This window comes from Lithobates pipiens, unplaced genomic scaffold, assembly GCF_037356315.1.
Source record: "Lithobates pipiens isolate NorthernLeopardFrog02 unplaced genomic scaffold, aLitPip1_a1.2 Scaffold_48, whole genome shotgun sequence".
Classification (NCBI taxonomy): Eukaryota; Metazoa; Chordata; class Amphibia; order Anura; family Ranidae; genus Lithobates; species Lithobates pipiens.
The window spans coordinates 573,074-588,871 of NW_027507872.1; the positions used below are offsets into that span (position 1 = coordinate 573,074).

The following is a 15,798-nucleotide window of genomic DNA, read 5'->3' on the forward strand; positions in this document are numbered from 1 at the left end:
GACCTATACACTAAAAACCATCTCCCCATCCTGCACAACCTAACGGCTGACCTCGAGAGGTGGAACAAACTCGCTCTTGGTTCGGCAGAATTGCTGTTCTCAAGATGAATGTCCTGCCACGTTTGCTGTATATTCTCCAAACTGTCCTTGTACAGGTCCCCCAAACATTCTTTAAAACGTATAACGATATCTGCTCCAGGTTCCTATGGGGGAACCGGAAACCTAGAATTTCCCTTAAGACTCTCTCACGCCCAAAGCACCTTGGAGGCCTGGGCTTTCCAGACATACTTAATTACTACAGAGCGGTCCATCTAACTAGAATTGTTGACTGGAACGTTCGTGACCCCTACAAAGAATGGGCTTCATTAGAAGCGTCTTTTTCACCCCTACCGCTCGCCTCCATACCCTGGATACAACCGACTCACGTCCCAATCTCCGCCACTGTACACCCCCTCATACACCCAACCCTAAAATGCTTCCAGCAGATCTGTTCCCGCACAAAATTCTCCTCGATACCGGGACCCTTAACCCCGATTAAATGCAACCCGGACTTCCCGCCTCGGCATGTCTCCTGAATTTTTGTCAGACAACTGGGCGCAAGACAGATTAAATGCATACCACCTCTGAGCGAGGAAAACTCATTCCCCCTCCAGTCATTGCCAGCAACTTAGATAGACCACCCATCCCTCCCTGGACCTACCTCTTAATTGCGTACTACCTGCGGTCTCTAAACAAGAACTCCCAATGCTCTAGACCACTAACTCCATTTGAGAAACTGTGCACTCAATCAACCCCTCAAAGACAGCTAATAGCGTGCACTCACAACCTGCTCTTTGACGAAGAGCGTCCTGGCTCCACTACTGCATGCAAACGGTGGGAGGAAGATCTATCCTTGTCAATCAGTGATGAGCAATGGGATTCCATCTTCCATACCATCCACAGGGGCTCCTTAAATGTTAGCACTCAAGAGAACGGCTATAAAATCCAATCGGGATAGTACCGTACGCCTTCACTCTTGCACAAATTTGCTCCAAATACCACCGACATTTGCTGGAGGTGCCACCAAGACAGACACTCTGACCAACAAGTCCTAGTATACACTGGAGATGGAGATTACAGTATCTGGGAGGCAAGTAAGGAGACAAGCCACATATCAATTGACATGCTCCGAGGGGGGGGGGGTCACGGGAAAGGGGACCCCAGAAAACCTAAGATTCTCCGGAACCCAAGTTAACCCCCTCAGCCGTCCTGACTGTCCCCCCCCCCCCCTCTTTTTCCTTTCTTTTCTTCCTCTTCCCCCTCCTATCCCCTACCTTTGACCGATTCTTGTCCCCTGGCATCCCAACTTAGGCGCGCACACATGCCATTACATCTCAACGGCACAGGACCCCAACAACACATAACTGTCACCATTATCTATGGAATCCTATCAGGAAACCCCCTGAGACTCGGAAAGTTTGACACCAAGAATGACCGATCACTTGCTCAAAGACCCCATAAGGGCAGAATCAACCCCCTGCACTTTTGGTCCCAACTTCCATCCCCAGATAGACCCCTTAACAGACCGAGATGGAGACCTCCATAGTGCCATGTTGCGAACCATATCAGGCTGTTCTCATTTTCTAAATCCCTTCTCTTTTACTCTCTGGTTACTGACCTGAAAATTACTCGACTGTATCACTGTACACGCCTGTATGGACATGTCATTCTAAGAGTGTCTATATGTACAACCTCACCATGCTCTAATTCTGTTTATTTTGAAACTTTGTTAGCAACTTACTCCTCCAGTTGTTGGAGATTTCTGTACCTCTGTATTTCAGTGCCTTTTTTCCCAATAAAATTGTGTTACAAAAAATAAATAAATAAAAAAAAAAAAAGGATACACCCAATCTCCCTCCACATATACTGGAATTTGAGGCACAAATGAGAAAGGCCTTCTTTCTGGCACAAAATGCCAGAGAATCTGAATGTACTCAGTGGTGGGACCTTTCGTTCTTTAAAAAATATTTGGAATTATATATCACCCCTAGAGGGCTCAGGATAAAAAAGCAGTGTAGCTTTTGGAGCCTGATCTCCAAAAGGAGGGGCAGCTAATGTCCGAACCTTGTATCACAAAATGGATAGATCCTGATAATACAAAACGAACGCAAACGATATAGCCATGAACAGAAAGAAAAAAGCTGCAAATGACATGCAAGGCTGCAAGTGGCAGGCGAGGCTTGCAATGCAAGGCTGCAAGTGGCAGGCGAGGCTTGCAATGCAAGGCTGCAAGTGGCAGGCGAGGCTTGCAATGCAAGGCTGCAAGTGGCAGGCGAGGCTTGCAATGCAAGGCTGCAAGTGGCCGGCGAGGCTTGCATGGAAGCCTGCAAATGGCCGGCAAGGCTTGCATGGAAGCCTGCAAATGGCCGGCAAGGCTTGCATGGAAGCCTGCAAATGGCCGGCAAGGCTTGCATGGAAGCCTGCAAATGGCCGGCAAGGCTTGCATGGAAGCCTGCAAATGGCCGGCAAGGCTTGCATGGAAGCCTGCAAATGGCCGGCAAGGCTTGCATGGAAGCCTGCAAATGGCCGGCAAGGCTTGCATGGAAGCCTGCAAATGGCCGGCAAGGCTTGCATGGAAGCCTGCAAATGGCCGGCAAGGCTTGCATGGAAGCCTGCAAATGGCCGGCAAGGCTTGCATGGAAGCCTGCAAATGGCCGGCAAGGCTTGCAATGGAAGCCTGCAAATGGCCGGCAAGGCTTGCAATGGAAGCCTGCAAATGGCCGGCAAGGCTTGCATGGAAGCCTGCAAATGGCCGGCAAGGCTTGCATGGAAGCCTGCAAATGGCCGGCAAGGCTTGCATGGAAGCCTGCAAATGGCCGGCAAGGCTTGCATGGAAGCCTGCAAATGGCCGGCAAGGCTTGCATGGAAGCCTGCAAATGGCCGGCAAGGCTTGCATGGAAGCCTGCAAATGGCCGGCAAGGCTTGCATGGAAGCCTGCAAATGGCCGGCAAGGCTTGCATGGAAGCCTGCAAATGGCCGGCAAGGCTTGCATGGAAGCCTGCAAATGACACTGACAAGGCTGCAAATGACACTGACAAGGCTGCAAATGACACTGACAAGGCTGCAAATGACACTGACAAGGCTGCAAATGACACTGACAAGGCTGCAAATGACACTGACAAGGCTGCAAATGACACTGACAAGGCTGCATTGATGGGCATTTAAATGTACGTTTTTTTCCTTAAACTTCCCTCCTAAACTTGGGGTGCGCGATATACGCTGATAAATAAGGTATTTACTTGGCGTAACATCATCTTTCACATTATACAAAAAAAATTGGGCAAACTTTACCGTTTTTTTTTTTTTTTTTATTCATGAAAGTGTCCCTTTGGCCAAAAACGCGTGTTTAAAAACACGGCTGCACAAATACCGTGTGACATAAAATATTGCAACAATCGCCATTTTATTCTTTAGATTCTCTGCTAAAAATATATATATAATATTTGGGGGTTCCAGGTAATTTTCTAGCAAAAAATATGGATTTTAACTTGTAAACACCAAATGTCAGAAATGGGCTTAGTCATGAAAGGGATAAAGTCCTCTATTGTTGGTATGCAACACCTGAACTTCTGCACGCTATTCATCCAACAGCCTACGGCTGCTGTTGGAGATGCTTTAGGGACCGAGGTACTTGCTGCACATGCATTGGTAAAGTCGGGGGTCTTCAACCACTCTGCCATTCTGAAACTACAAAAAGATTGGCAAATCATATTCTTACCACATCACGGTGCTTGGCGGCTCTACATTGGAAAAAAAGAGAACCTCAGAGCTCTTGCCAGCATTAAAGCTAAACTCCAGCTTTTTCACTAGAATTAAATAGAATGATCAATCCCATCATAAATAATACCTCTGTACCGCGTTGCTCGGTTGTCTGCAGATCCCTTGATATTGTGGGTTTCGTACCATGTGACACTATCTAGCCTCAAAAAAAAAAAAAAAAAAGAAGAGGTATGGCACTGAAACAAAAGTATAGACCATAAAAATAGTTTTTTTTTTTTAAAACAGCTTACCTGTAAAATCCTTCTCTTTGATGTACACCAAGGTATACAGAACCGTAATACTTACTACGTGGGTTATATCGGCTTATCAGGTGCTGGAAACTGGCGTGCCCCTTAAGGCGGGAACTTCTCCCATATAACCCCTCCCACTACTGGGAGTCCTCAGTTTTGTAGTCAAGCAATCAAAGTGTATAAGACGAAGGGAGGGAGGGACCTCTGTGTCCCCTGATGTACATCAAAGAAAAAAAGATTTTACAGGTAAGCTTTTTTAAAAATCCTATTGTCTTTTCTTACATGAGGGGACTGTCAGGGCTGGCTTAGCCCTTCCTTCTCTGGGCTGGCTGCTCAGCTGCTTGCCAGCTCTCATTTCTCTCCACAGTTACCAGCTGTTCCTGATCATGCTCGTCTGACCTGCCTACTTAAAGCTGTCCAGCTTACTTCACCTCTGCCTTCGCATTGGTCACATCCCAAGAAACCATCTCTTGCGGTTCTGTTTAAAGACTGGCTTGCTGACATCCCTTCTTATCCTGCTTGCTATTGCTCTACTTGGATCCCTGATTTCTGGCCTGGCAGATTACCCGATCTGGTTATTGAACGCTGGCCTGGCTGACTATTCGATCCAGTTACTGGACTGACTATGCTTTGACCACGCCTTTTCTATTTACCTTTTTATTTAATAAACAAGTGCGATTTAATTGTACTTCTGTCTCAGTCTGATTCATGCTTTCTGACAGAGACACAGAGCCATAGTATTTACTACGTGGGATGTCCGATAGCAATGGCAACTGAAGGGGGGGGGGGGGGGGGGAGATACAACAAAAAAGGAAGTCGGGGACCTTATACTGCAGCCTGCACCCAAAGGCAGAACCCTCCTGACCCCTAACATCGATTTGATAAAATCTGGTAAATGTATGAACTGAAGACCATGTCGTGGGTTTACAGATCTGAGCCGCAGAGGCCTGATGATGCACCGCCCAGGAGGTATTAATCTCCCTGATAGAGTGTGCCTTAATATGAAAAGGAGGAATCTTCCTCTTTAAACCATAAGCCTGCACCATGACTTGACGAATCCACTTGGCAATAGTGGATCTAGATGCTGCCTGTCCTCTTTGGACCATCTGGCAGAATAAACAAAATATCTGTCTTACGAACCAGTGGTCGCCTTTAAATACACTCTGACCGCCCTTACTACATCAAGGGAATGTATCAACCTCTCTTCCATAGATTGAGGCTCTGGGAAGAATGAAGGAAGAATAATATCTTGGTTTAATTTAAAATCCTGTCACTACCTTTGGCAGGAATTCAGGATGAGGGCGTAAAACCACCTTATCCTTATGCATAATCAGATATGGCTCAAGATAGAGCCGCTAGTTCAGAAACTCTTCTGGCAGTAGAAATAGCAACCAGGAATACTATCTTTCTGGTCAACAGAACCAAGGGAATCTCCCGTAAAGGTTCAAAGGGCTGCTTTTGTAAAGCTGACAGGACCAAGTTCAAATCCCAAGGATTTAGGGGTGTCTTGATCAGAGGACTGATCTGTGTTACCCCCTGCACAAAGCTACGTACTAAAGAGTGAAAAGCTAAAGGCCGCTGAAAGAACACTGACAAGGCCGAGATCTGGCCCTTGATGGTATTCAAGGCCAGATTCATCTTTAATCCCATCTGTAGGAATTCAAGAATTATACCTATAACATATTTCCTGGGGTGCCAACCCCTGGATCCGCACCAGGCAACATATGGCTTCCAGACTCTATAGTAAATGATCCTGGAAGCTGGCTTCCTGGCATTAATCAAGGTAGATATGACTGAAGGAGATAACCCATGACCTCTTAGAATGTGGGTCTCAATAGCCAAACCATCAAATTTAGTGTCTAAAGGTAGGATGGAATACCGGACCCTACGAAAGAAGGTCCGGCTGTAATGGCAGAGTAAAGGGAACTCCTACCGCCATCCTTAGGATCTCGGCGAACCAAGGCCTTCTGGGCCATGAGAAATCACCTCCCTTCCTGCCTGATCCTGCGAAGAAGACGCGGAAATAGCAGAACTGGAGGAAATGCATAGATCAGAGAAAACTGATCCCATGGGAAGACTAATGCGCCTGTTCCGCAAGCTAGCGGATCCCTTGTCCTTGACACAAAGGTGTCGACTTAGTTGTTAAATCTGGATGCGAACAGGTCCATGTCCGGAGTACCCCATCTCTCACATATTGCAAGAAAGATGTCGGGGTGAAGAGACCACTCTCCTGGAAGCAGTTGCTGGCTGCTTAAGTAGTCCGCCTGCCAATTCTCAATCCCAGGAATGAACACTGCCGATAGGCAAGGAACGTTGTGTTCTGCCCAAGACAAAACGTGATTCACCTCTCTCTGGGCTGCACGACTCCTTGTGCCCCCTGGCGATTGATGTAAGCCACAGCTGAGGGGTTGTTGGACTGAATCCTGACAGGACAGCCCTTTAGTCTGGCCGTCCAGGCTCTTAAAGCTAGATGGTTTGCCCGAATTTCCAAAATATTGATAGGCAAGGTCCTTTCCAACCTGGACCACCTTCCCTGGACAGAATCCTCTTTCAGGACCGCTCCCCGGCCTGACAGACTGGCATCTGTGGTTACTACCTTCCAGGTGAAAGGCGGAAATGTCCTTCTCTTCTGAAGGTTGCTGGACATCAGCCACCAATTTAGGCTCTGATGTACTTCGGGAGCAAGCTGAATCAAAAAATCTAAGACCTGAACCTTTTTGTTCCAGGCTGGCAGGATTACGCTTTGTAGCATTCTTGAATGAAACTGTGCGTGAGGGACGACCTTGAAGGAGGCCACCATCTTCCCTAATAATCTCATGCACAACCAAATTGAAGGCTTTTTCTTTGCCTTGATGAGGTGAATTAGTTCTACAATGGAACCGATTCTCTTTGGAGGTAGAAATACTTTTCCCTGCCTGGTATCTATAATTAGTCCCAGGTACTGTACTCTCCTTGATGGCCTCAAAGATAACGTTTCTAGATTGAGAACCCAGCCTAGAGATTCCAGGTAGTTTACCGTTCTCACCAGACCATGGTCTATCCCAGAAACCGAATGATCTACTAAGAAAAGGTGGTCCAAATAGGCTAGGAGCATTATGCCCTGAGCCCTTAACCTGGCTAAAGCAGAAGCCAGAATCTTTTCGAATACTGGAGGAGTGAATGGCAGGGCCATGAACTGAAAGCGACGGTTTTCTACCTCGAAGCATAGAAACCTCTGGTGAGCGGGAAATATTGGCACATGAAGATATTCATCCTTGATATCGATTGAAGCCAAAAAGTGTCCTCCTTGGAGGATGGCTACAACAGACCGAATTGATTCCATGCGGAAGGATCTGATGCACAAGTGCCGATTTAGATCTTTGAGATCTAAAATAGGTCTTACTTCCCCGTTTGGTTTCAGGACCGTGAAGAGGATTTAATAAAAACCTGTGCCCTGTTCCTCTAAGGGAGCCTCTGATATGACTGCATTGGCTAGCAGATGGTCCAGTGCTAGAAGGAGAGCCTTCTTTTCTGGGTCCTTGGGAACCCCTGACCTTAGAAACCAGGGAGATGGCAAAACTCTGAACTATAGTTTGTAACCTAGAGACACAGCAGAAGCCACCCATTTGTCCTGACATTGCTCCTGCCAGATCTTTGAAAATTGCAGGAGCCCTCCCCCCACCCGTGTGAGCGGGGGCGCCCCTTAATAAGGAGGCTTTAGTACTTGGTGGGCTTCTTTCCCCAAGATCTTTTCTGATCTTAGTGCTGTCCCTGGGGTTTCCCCCTTGAACCTGACGGCTGAGGCCGTCAAGACTGCCTAGAGGCTGATGTCCCTGATACAGGAGAAGAGGCCCGCTTAAATTAGAAATATCTACATTTCTTCTTCACTGGCAACCGAGAGCTTTTGCCATTGGAAATCCTTTGTAAGTATTTATCCAAATCCTCTCCGAATAGCTGTTTACCATGAAAAGGGAAACTGGCTAGGAGCTTTTTACACTGTGCTTCGGCTGACCAACTCTTAAGCCAAAGAACTCTGTGAGAATGCACTAGTCCCAACATCAGACGTGAAATCTGAATGGACGCATCTCTCATAGCATCTACTGTGAAACACAGTGCGTCTGCTAAATCAGCATACTATTGAACCTGTTCAACAGGTAAAAATGTAAGCATCTCCTCAAATTGCTCCTTAATGGCCTGGGATACACCCATTGCGGCCAGAACCAGCTGCACTGCTAAACCTGCTAAAACCATCTGGTTCTTAGAAAGGTGCTCCAGCTTCTTATCTGCTGAGTCCTTCAACATAAGTGCATTATCAACCGGACATGTAAGATTCTTATTTACGGAGGTAATCGCAGCATCAACCGCTGGAACACCCCATTTCTTCTAGAAATACTCTTCCATAGGATACAGTTTGGCAAACCTCTTAGAAGGATAAAACTGCTTATCCGGATGCTCCCACTCTGCGTACATAAGCTCTCTTAGCCACGCATGGACAGGAAAAGTATCTCCAGTCGGAGGAGGTTTTAATGATCCTAACTTAGAGATGGAATCAAAAATCAGGTATCAAAAAGGTTGATTGAACCAATCCAGCGAGAGCGTGCACAAGCAAGCTCTCTTGCGGTGATACTCCTTCTGCGTTAGGATCCTCAGAAGAGGATAAGCCAGTATCTTCCATATCTTTAGGAAGATCTGCCTGATCCCTGGCATCCTGAACCTCCATAGGAGGATCTTTAGCACTTGAAGGGGATCTACTGCGTTTAACCCCACTCTGAACGGATAAAATTCCTGGCCCCCTTGCCACTCATAGCTTACAGTACAAAGCAGAGGCACTACCAGCAAAAGAATGTAACACTTGCTAGGCTATATTACAGTACAATAACTGCTATTAGTCCTAGCTATACATTACAATGTTGTCAATCAAAAGGGAGATGCCTGGGTCACTAAATCTGACCAGCAATCACTCTGCTCTGTCCCTCCACCACCAGACTGCAGCTCTGCCTGTGTATCTTAAAATACTTCCTCCACGTGTGGCCAGCGTCTGACGCCATTTAGCCACGCCCCCTTCCCCTTTCAACTAGGGAAGTGTATGAGTGCCGGGCAACATGGCGGCCGGCGGGGGGGGGGGTAAAACTGCATCGATTTGCCCCAAAAACAAAACTTTTTTTTTTTTTTTTTTAAAAAGAGGCAGCGGGCTGGCATCCAAAGGAACAAAAACCACCACTCTAGGGGAGGGCCTGAGCTGGCTTGAACGGAGAGGAGAGAGAAAGCTTCTGCCGTTTCCAGCGTCAAAATGGTGAGTGCTCAATACAGCCTCCAGTGGTGACAGACATGACATGACAACATAAATACATGGAAGGAGAGATTCCTTACAGAAAATCTCCACTACCTTTCAGTCGCAGGGCTTTATCAGAGATAAAAAGCCCAATCTTTGCCCTTCACGGTAGGCTCTGAGACCTTGAAAGGAAACCTTCAGGAACAGGGGTACACTCAGGTAATCCCGCAATCCTGGACCTTACTACCAAAAAGTACTGGATCCCAGGGCCCAGCTTAAAAGCATTCGCAAGCAAAATCTTGCGTCTTCGGATAACGAGGCCCGGGTACCGTTCATTTAGTCCATTATGGAGACATCAGAACAGATCCGGTCAGGATGGCTGGCTTGCATCAAAGGATTACTGCCCGTGGAGCTCAGTACACACATCCTTACACGTGCCCAACACTTTTGACCCTGGCAAACAAAAAAAACTGAGGACTCCCAGTAGTGGGAGGGGTTATATAGAGGAAGTTCACGCCTCAAGGGGCGTGCCAGTGTCCAGCACCTGATAAGCCGATATAACCCACAAGTACTACGGCTCTGTGTCCCCTGATGTGAGAAAAGAAAAACAAAATTATGGTTCATAAAGTGCAATGATCAACAAAGTTACATAAACCAGAAGAGCTAGACAAAACCTAGGCGTGAGGTCACAATAGCGACTGGAAATTGCATCCTGGCGCCCGGGCTACACCACAGGAGCAGGGACATGCGCATCCCCCCCAGAGAAGGATACGCGCTTTCTGCGAACCAGCACCTTCTGGTAGACGGTGCTGCGATTAGCGCAGCTCTCTCTCACTGCCCACCCACCTCCGACATAATGTTCCCAGTTTTACAGCTGGGGTTGAGCTTGCGGGCTTGATCGGTCGCCCATTTCTTACCGCCGTTGTGGACAGGGAGTGCTGCCTGTCAGTGCCACCTGTCAGTGACCATCATTGCCACCTCAGTGCTGCCTTATCAGTGCAGACCTATCAGTGCAGATTAGTAAAGGGAGAAAAAAAAAAAAAAATTTAGATTTTGCAAATAAAATGACTTTATTTATTCTGTCTTTTCGGTTGGCATCAGGCGTGAGCAATTCTTATTGCCCGACGCCTCGGACATGCAGTTCTGGGCACTGGGCAGCTGATTAAAAAAACTGGCTCCTGACTTTTTCAGCTGTCTCCTAGATTCTAAGCAAATTGTTCAAGTCCTGCCAAACACAATCTTCACAGAAAAATCCAATCACCGCGATTCAAAGAAAGATGACTTCATTTGTTTTCTTTAAGCCGTGCTCCACCACAAACAGTGTGTGAGAAATGCACATTCACCAACCGTCTGAACCATGTGCACTTTATAATAGTATTTTCAGCTCCTTAAAGCGGGATTCCACCCTAAAGTGGAACCTCCGCTGATCGGATCCCTCCCCCCCTCCGATGTCACAATTGACACCTTTCAGGGGGGAGGGGGGTGGAGATACCTGTCAAAGACAGGTATTTACACCCACTTCCGGGCATAGACTCCCGTGGGAGTCTACGCCATTTTCTGCCCTGCCGCGCTGTCTGCTGGGACACACACGGGTCCCAGTGACAGCGCAGAGATTTCCTATTGCGCGGCGCAACTCGCGCATGCGCAGTAGGGAAGCGGGAAGTGAAGCCGATTCGCTTCACTTCCTGATTCCCTCACCTAGAATGGTGACGGCAGCAGCCAAGGGCCGAGCGATCGATCGGCCTCGGCTGCCGGCATCGCTGGAACCCGGGACAGGTGAGTGTCCATTTATTAAAAGTCAGCAGCTGTAGTATTTATAGCTGCTGGCTTTTAATATTTTTTTTTTTGGTGGAATCCCTCTTTAACCACTTCAAGACAGGGCACTTTCGCTCCCTTCCTTCCCAGCCCAATGTTCAGCTTTCATCACTCTAGCGCTTTCAGAGACAATTGCGCGGTCATGCTACACTGTACCCAAATGAAATTTTTATCATTTTGTTCGCACAAATAGAGCTTTATTTTGGTGTTATTTATTCACGACTCCGTTTTTTATTTTTTGCGATACAAGCGCAAAAATAGCGGAAATTTGGAAAAAAAAAACATTTTATTTTTTCTATTTTAAATGAAATCCAATAAAATCAAATGTTGTCATAAATTTAAGCCAAAATGTATTCTGTTACATGTTTTTGGTAAAAAAAAAATCCGTTACGTGTATAATAATTGGTTTGTGTGATCACGGACATATGTACGCAAATGATCATGTACATGTGTGTGCAGGTGATCACGTACATATGTATGCAGATAATCATTGGGACATGTGATTTTAGTGGGACATATGTGGGGGACATGTTTTTATTATTAGGGACATGTGTTTTTATTATTAGGGACATGTGTTTTTATTATTTGGGGACATGTGTGTTTTGGGGACATGTGTTTATACTGTGTGGTGTGTTGTGTGTTTACACTAGACTGATGATCAGTGAGTAAAAAGCTGTAAAAAACAGCTCATACTCACTGATCATCAGCCGGCTGCAGCGATCTGCTCTCCTCTCCTCAGCGATGACTTCTGTGTGAGGAGAGGAGGAGCCGATTGCCTAGCAACCGGCTGTTTGTTTACATCACATGACGGCCGTGAGTGGACACGGCCGTCATGTGATCAGGAGGGCCAATCACAGAGCCCTCCTGCCGATCTGAGATGCGCCGTGTCCGGGTGACACGAGCACATCGGGATCGCATGAGTGAGCGCGATCCCGCTCCTTCTGAAGGACGTTCCTGAACGTCCTATCAGAAGTAGACGGCTCCCACCCGGCCGTATATGTGCATTGGCCGGGTGGGAAGTGGTTAATCATCAGCCCTTAGGGATATCCAAGTGATCGCGATAGTACCAGAAGTGTCTCACTATACTAGTCCAAAAAGAATGGCTCTGGAAAAGTATATAAAAATGATCGTACAGTAAGTTTTTTTTAACCACTTAAGAACCCGGAAGGATCTGCCCCCTTAATGACCAGGCCATTTTTTGCGATACAGCACTGGGTCGATTTAACTAACAATTGCGCAGTTGTGCGACACTGTACCTTGTACCCAAACAAAAAAAATCGATGTCCTTTTTTTGTACAAATAGAGCTTTATTTTGGTGGTATTTGATCACCTCTGCGGTTTTTATTTTTTGCAACAATTTTGGAAGTAAAAAAAGTTTTTTTTATTTGCTATAATAAAATATCCCCAAAATAAAGTATTTCATCCATTTGTGCTAATATATAAAATTCTACATATTTTGGTTAAAAAAAATAATATTGCAATAAGCGTATATTGTTTGGTTTGTACAAAAGTTAAAATGTCTACAAAATAAGGGATTTATGGTATTTTCATCATTTTGTTTTGTAGTAATAGTGGTGATCTGTGATTTTTACCGGGACTGCGACATTGAGGTGAACAGATCGGATACTTGACACTTTTTGGGACCATTGACATTTATACAGCGATCAGTGCTATAAAGATGCACTGATTACTGTGTAAATGTCACTGGCAGGGAAGGGGTCAACACTAGGGGGCGATCAAGGGGTTAAATGTGTGTTTCCAACTATGAGGGGATGGAACTGACTGGAGGAGGCGACAGATCACTGTTCCTAATTACTAGGAACAGCAGACCTGTCTCTCTTCCCCTGTCAGTATGGGAATTTGTGGGTTTATATACACAGATCCCCGCTCTGGCTCTCGTGCCCGTGAGAGACTGGCAGACATCGCGGCCACGCGTACCGGGTCCACCGCCGTTCAGCCGCTATGACTCTTAAAGGAGCCAACATACCAGTACGAAAATTCACTAGTTGGCAAGTGGTTAAAGAGCGGAGATGACAGAAGTATAAAAAAGCCTGCTGAAAGACTCAGCCCCTTCCATAGCCATTTCCTGCAGCAGCTAGAGCCTAAAATACACCCCTCTGTTTTCAGACTCTGCAAATTATGTAACTTCTTTCACAGCTCTAATGGTGGGTGGGGATTGAATATATCTTAATTAGCATTTAGTCCCGCCCAGTCACACCTACAGGAAGAATCCAAACTAGGGATGCACCGAAATTTTGGCCGCCTAAACATATCGGCCGAAAATGCCCTTTTCGGCAATTTGCTGAATGAGAAAAACAGCCGATAATGGAGCCGAAAATGGGGCGTGGCCTGGGTGGGGGGGGGCTGCAAAATGGGACACGGGCACACTCTGGCTGCAAAATGGGGCGGGGACACTCTGGCTGCAATCGGGGACACACTGGCCTGCAATCGGGGACACACTGGCCTGCAATGGGTGACGCCTCCTGTACCACGTGCTCTGTGTCTGACCATCTCCTGTACCGTGTCCCCAGTCTCTAGATCTCCTGTACCGTGTCTCCAGTCTCTGACCATCTTCTGTACCGTGTCCCCAGTCTCTGACCATCTCCTGTACCGTGTCCCCAGTCTCTGACCATCTCCTGTCCCGTGTCCCCAGTCTCTGACCATCTCCTGTACCGTGTCCCCAGTCTCTGACCATCTCCTGTACCATGTCCCCAGTCTCTGACCATCTCCTGTACCATGTCCCCAGTCTCTGACCATCTCCTGTACCATGTCCCCAGTCTCTGACCATCTCCTGTACCATGTCCCCAGTCTCTGACCATCTCCTGTACCATGTCCCCAGTCTCTGACCATCTCCTGTACCATGTCCCCAGTCTCAGACACAGAAATCTGCTTTATACTGCTAAATACTTTTTTTTTTAAAGATGTCATACTCATTGAATGCTTACAGCATACCTAACTGAAACTGTTGATAAATGATAAACACAATAAGGTCTGGGAGCATTGACATCTTATTGAAGATCCAGCATAAAGGGACCTTGTATTTTCAATTGATTGAAGGATAAGACATTGTAGATAAAGTCAGGGAGAATTTCAGACACATGCTTGCAAATGGTAGAATAAAAGCACTCTACACGTTTCGTGGAGTTCATCCACTCATCAGGAGCAGTTCCAGGGTTAAAATGATCTATAAAAAGATAGATGAATGCACGGGGATCAGACAAAAACAGCACGAAGGGCAGAGGAACAGAGAAGGGGAAAGAGACACAGCTCCCCCAAACACTCTTACCTACAATTAAACTTATAATTAAGAAATTAACACATGTTGACAGCAAGTGACACCATGCACGTGGAGTCGATGCGATGAGGGACCCACCCACAACTCTGCGTCCACGAGGGCAGAGGGAAAAGGGAGGGCCCCTGAGCGCATCACAGCTCCGGAAATAGGAATGCATACCAGCAGCCAAAACAAAAAATTATTATAAAAAAGATAAATATATACAGTAAAAAGCCCAGAGTGCTGACCCAATCCAAATGCAGTCAATGATACTAAAGATAATAATTAAATGCTACCGCAGTAATATGCTTCCATCCCTAATGTCATTAGACAAAATTCACAGCCCCACCTTATTTTTTTTATAACACATTGTTGAGATAGATATTAGATCTGGGTTGACACTTGTATGTCTGGAGTAGTCTTCGAACAATTATACTTTTATTTATGTGATAGAGTCTTGCGAGCTACCCAAAAAACAAAACTAATTATATATGAACTAGAAAGTGTCTGTCTGCGTCTGTGCGTGCACGTCTGTTATTGAAAAGCCCTGATGCTAGCACTGATCACATCCCCATAGGCACAAAAATCTATATCATTTAAAAAAATCATCACACCATGTAAAGTGCATAATTGTCCATGCAATAAAGTGCAAAAAAAAGTCCATATTAAAAAACCGTGAAAATTACACAAACGGATGCTGATTGATGAACTAAAAAGATTTAAACCCTATGCAAAACTTCCAGACCACCAATGAATCACCTCACTCATGCTCCCCACCCAATAGGTATAGGCTCACCTCTGGGAGTGCGACCCCCCCCCCCCAACTAAGCAGGGTCAGAAAAAACCTGTGAGCCACTCCCGGACTGTTATTATTCAGGATTTATATAGCGCCAACAGTTTGTGCAGTGGTTTACAACATGAGGGCAGACAGTACACTTACAATACAAATCAATACAGGAGGGATTAGAGGGCCCTGCTCGTTAGAGCTTACATTCTAGAAGGGAGGGTCAAGTTGAAACAAAAAAGGTAATAACTGAGTGATGAGCTGATGGAGAAAATGAAAATACAGTTGTTAGTGAGATATATAAAAAAGCTGGCTCCTAAACTTCTCACAAGATCTCCTCAGGATGCAAGCTAAATCATCATCTATAGCCATATTTTACCTGGGTGAAATTTTCACAATAAGCCATGTCCCAAGGATGGTGACCACAGAATGAAGCGTATGGATGTGGCAAGTCATCAGAACAACAAACAACCCCACTGCAGCTCCACACCACTGTTTCACATGTGAACCTGCAACAAATGAGACACAAAATTTTAGCTTTTTAAAAATGAAAAAACTGCTGCACTTATTTATTTAGATATGACTTATATACAACGTTTAGTTTAATAACACACACACCTATCTC

The 15,798-nt window shown here is 46.0% G+C and overlaps 1 protein-coding gene across 5 annotated transcripts in view; it reads right to left on the reverse strand.

The window, feature by feature from the left end:
- The window catches only part of LOC143957013 (membrane-bound acylglycerophosphatidylinositol O-acyltransferase mboat7-like), a 788,470-nt gene that overhangs the window by 531,208 nt on the left and 241,464 nt on the right, over window positions 1-15,798 (reverse strand). For all 5 annotated transcript variants that reach the window (XM_077467161.1, XM_077467165.1, XM_077467162.1 and 2 more), the window contains one exon: window positions 15,553-15,682. In XM_077467161.1, the coding sequence (XP_077323287.1) occupies window positions 15,553-15,682 (130 nt within the window). The remainder of the gene's footprint in view (window positions 1-15,552; window positions 15,683-15,798) is intronic.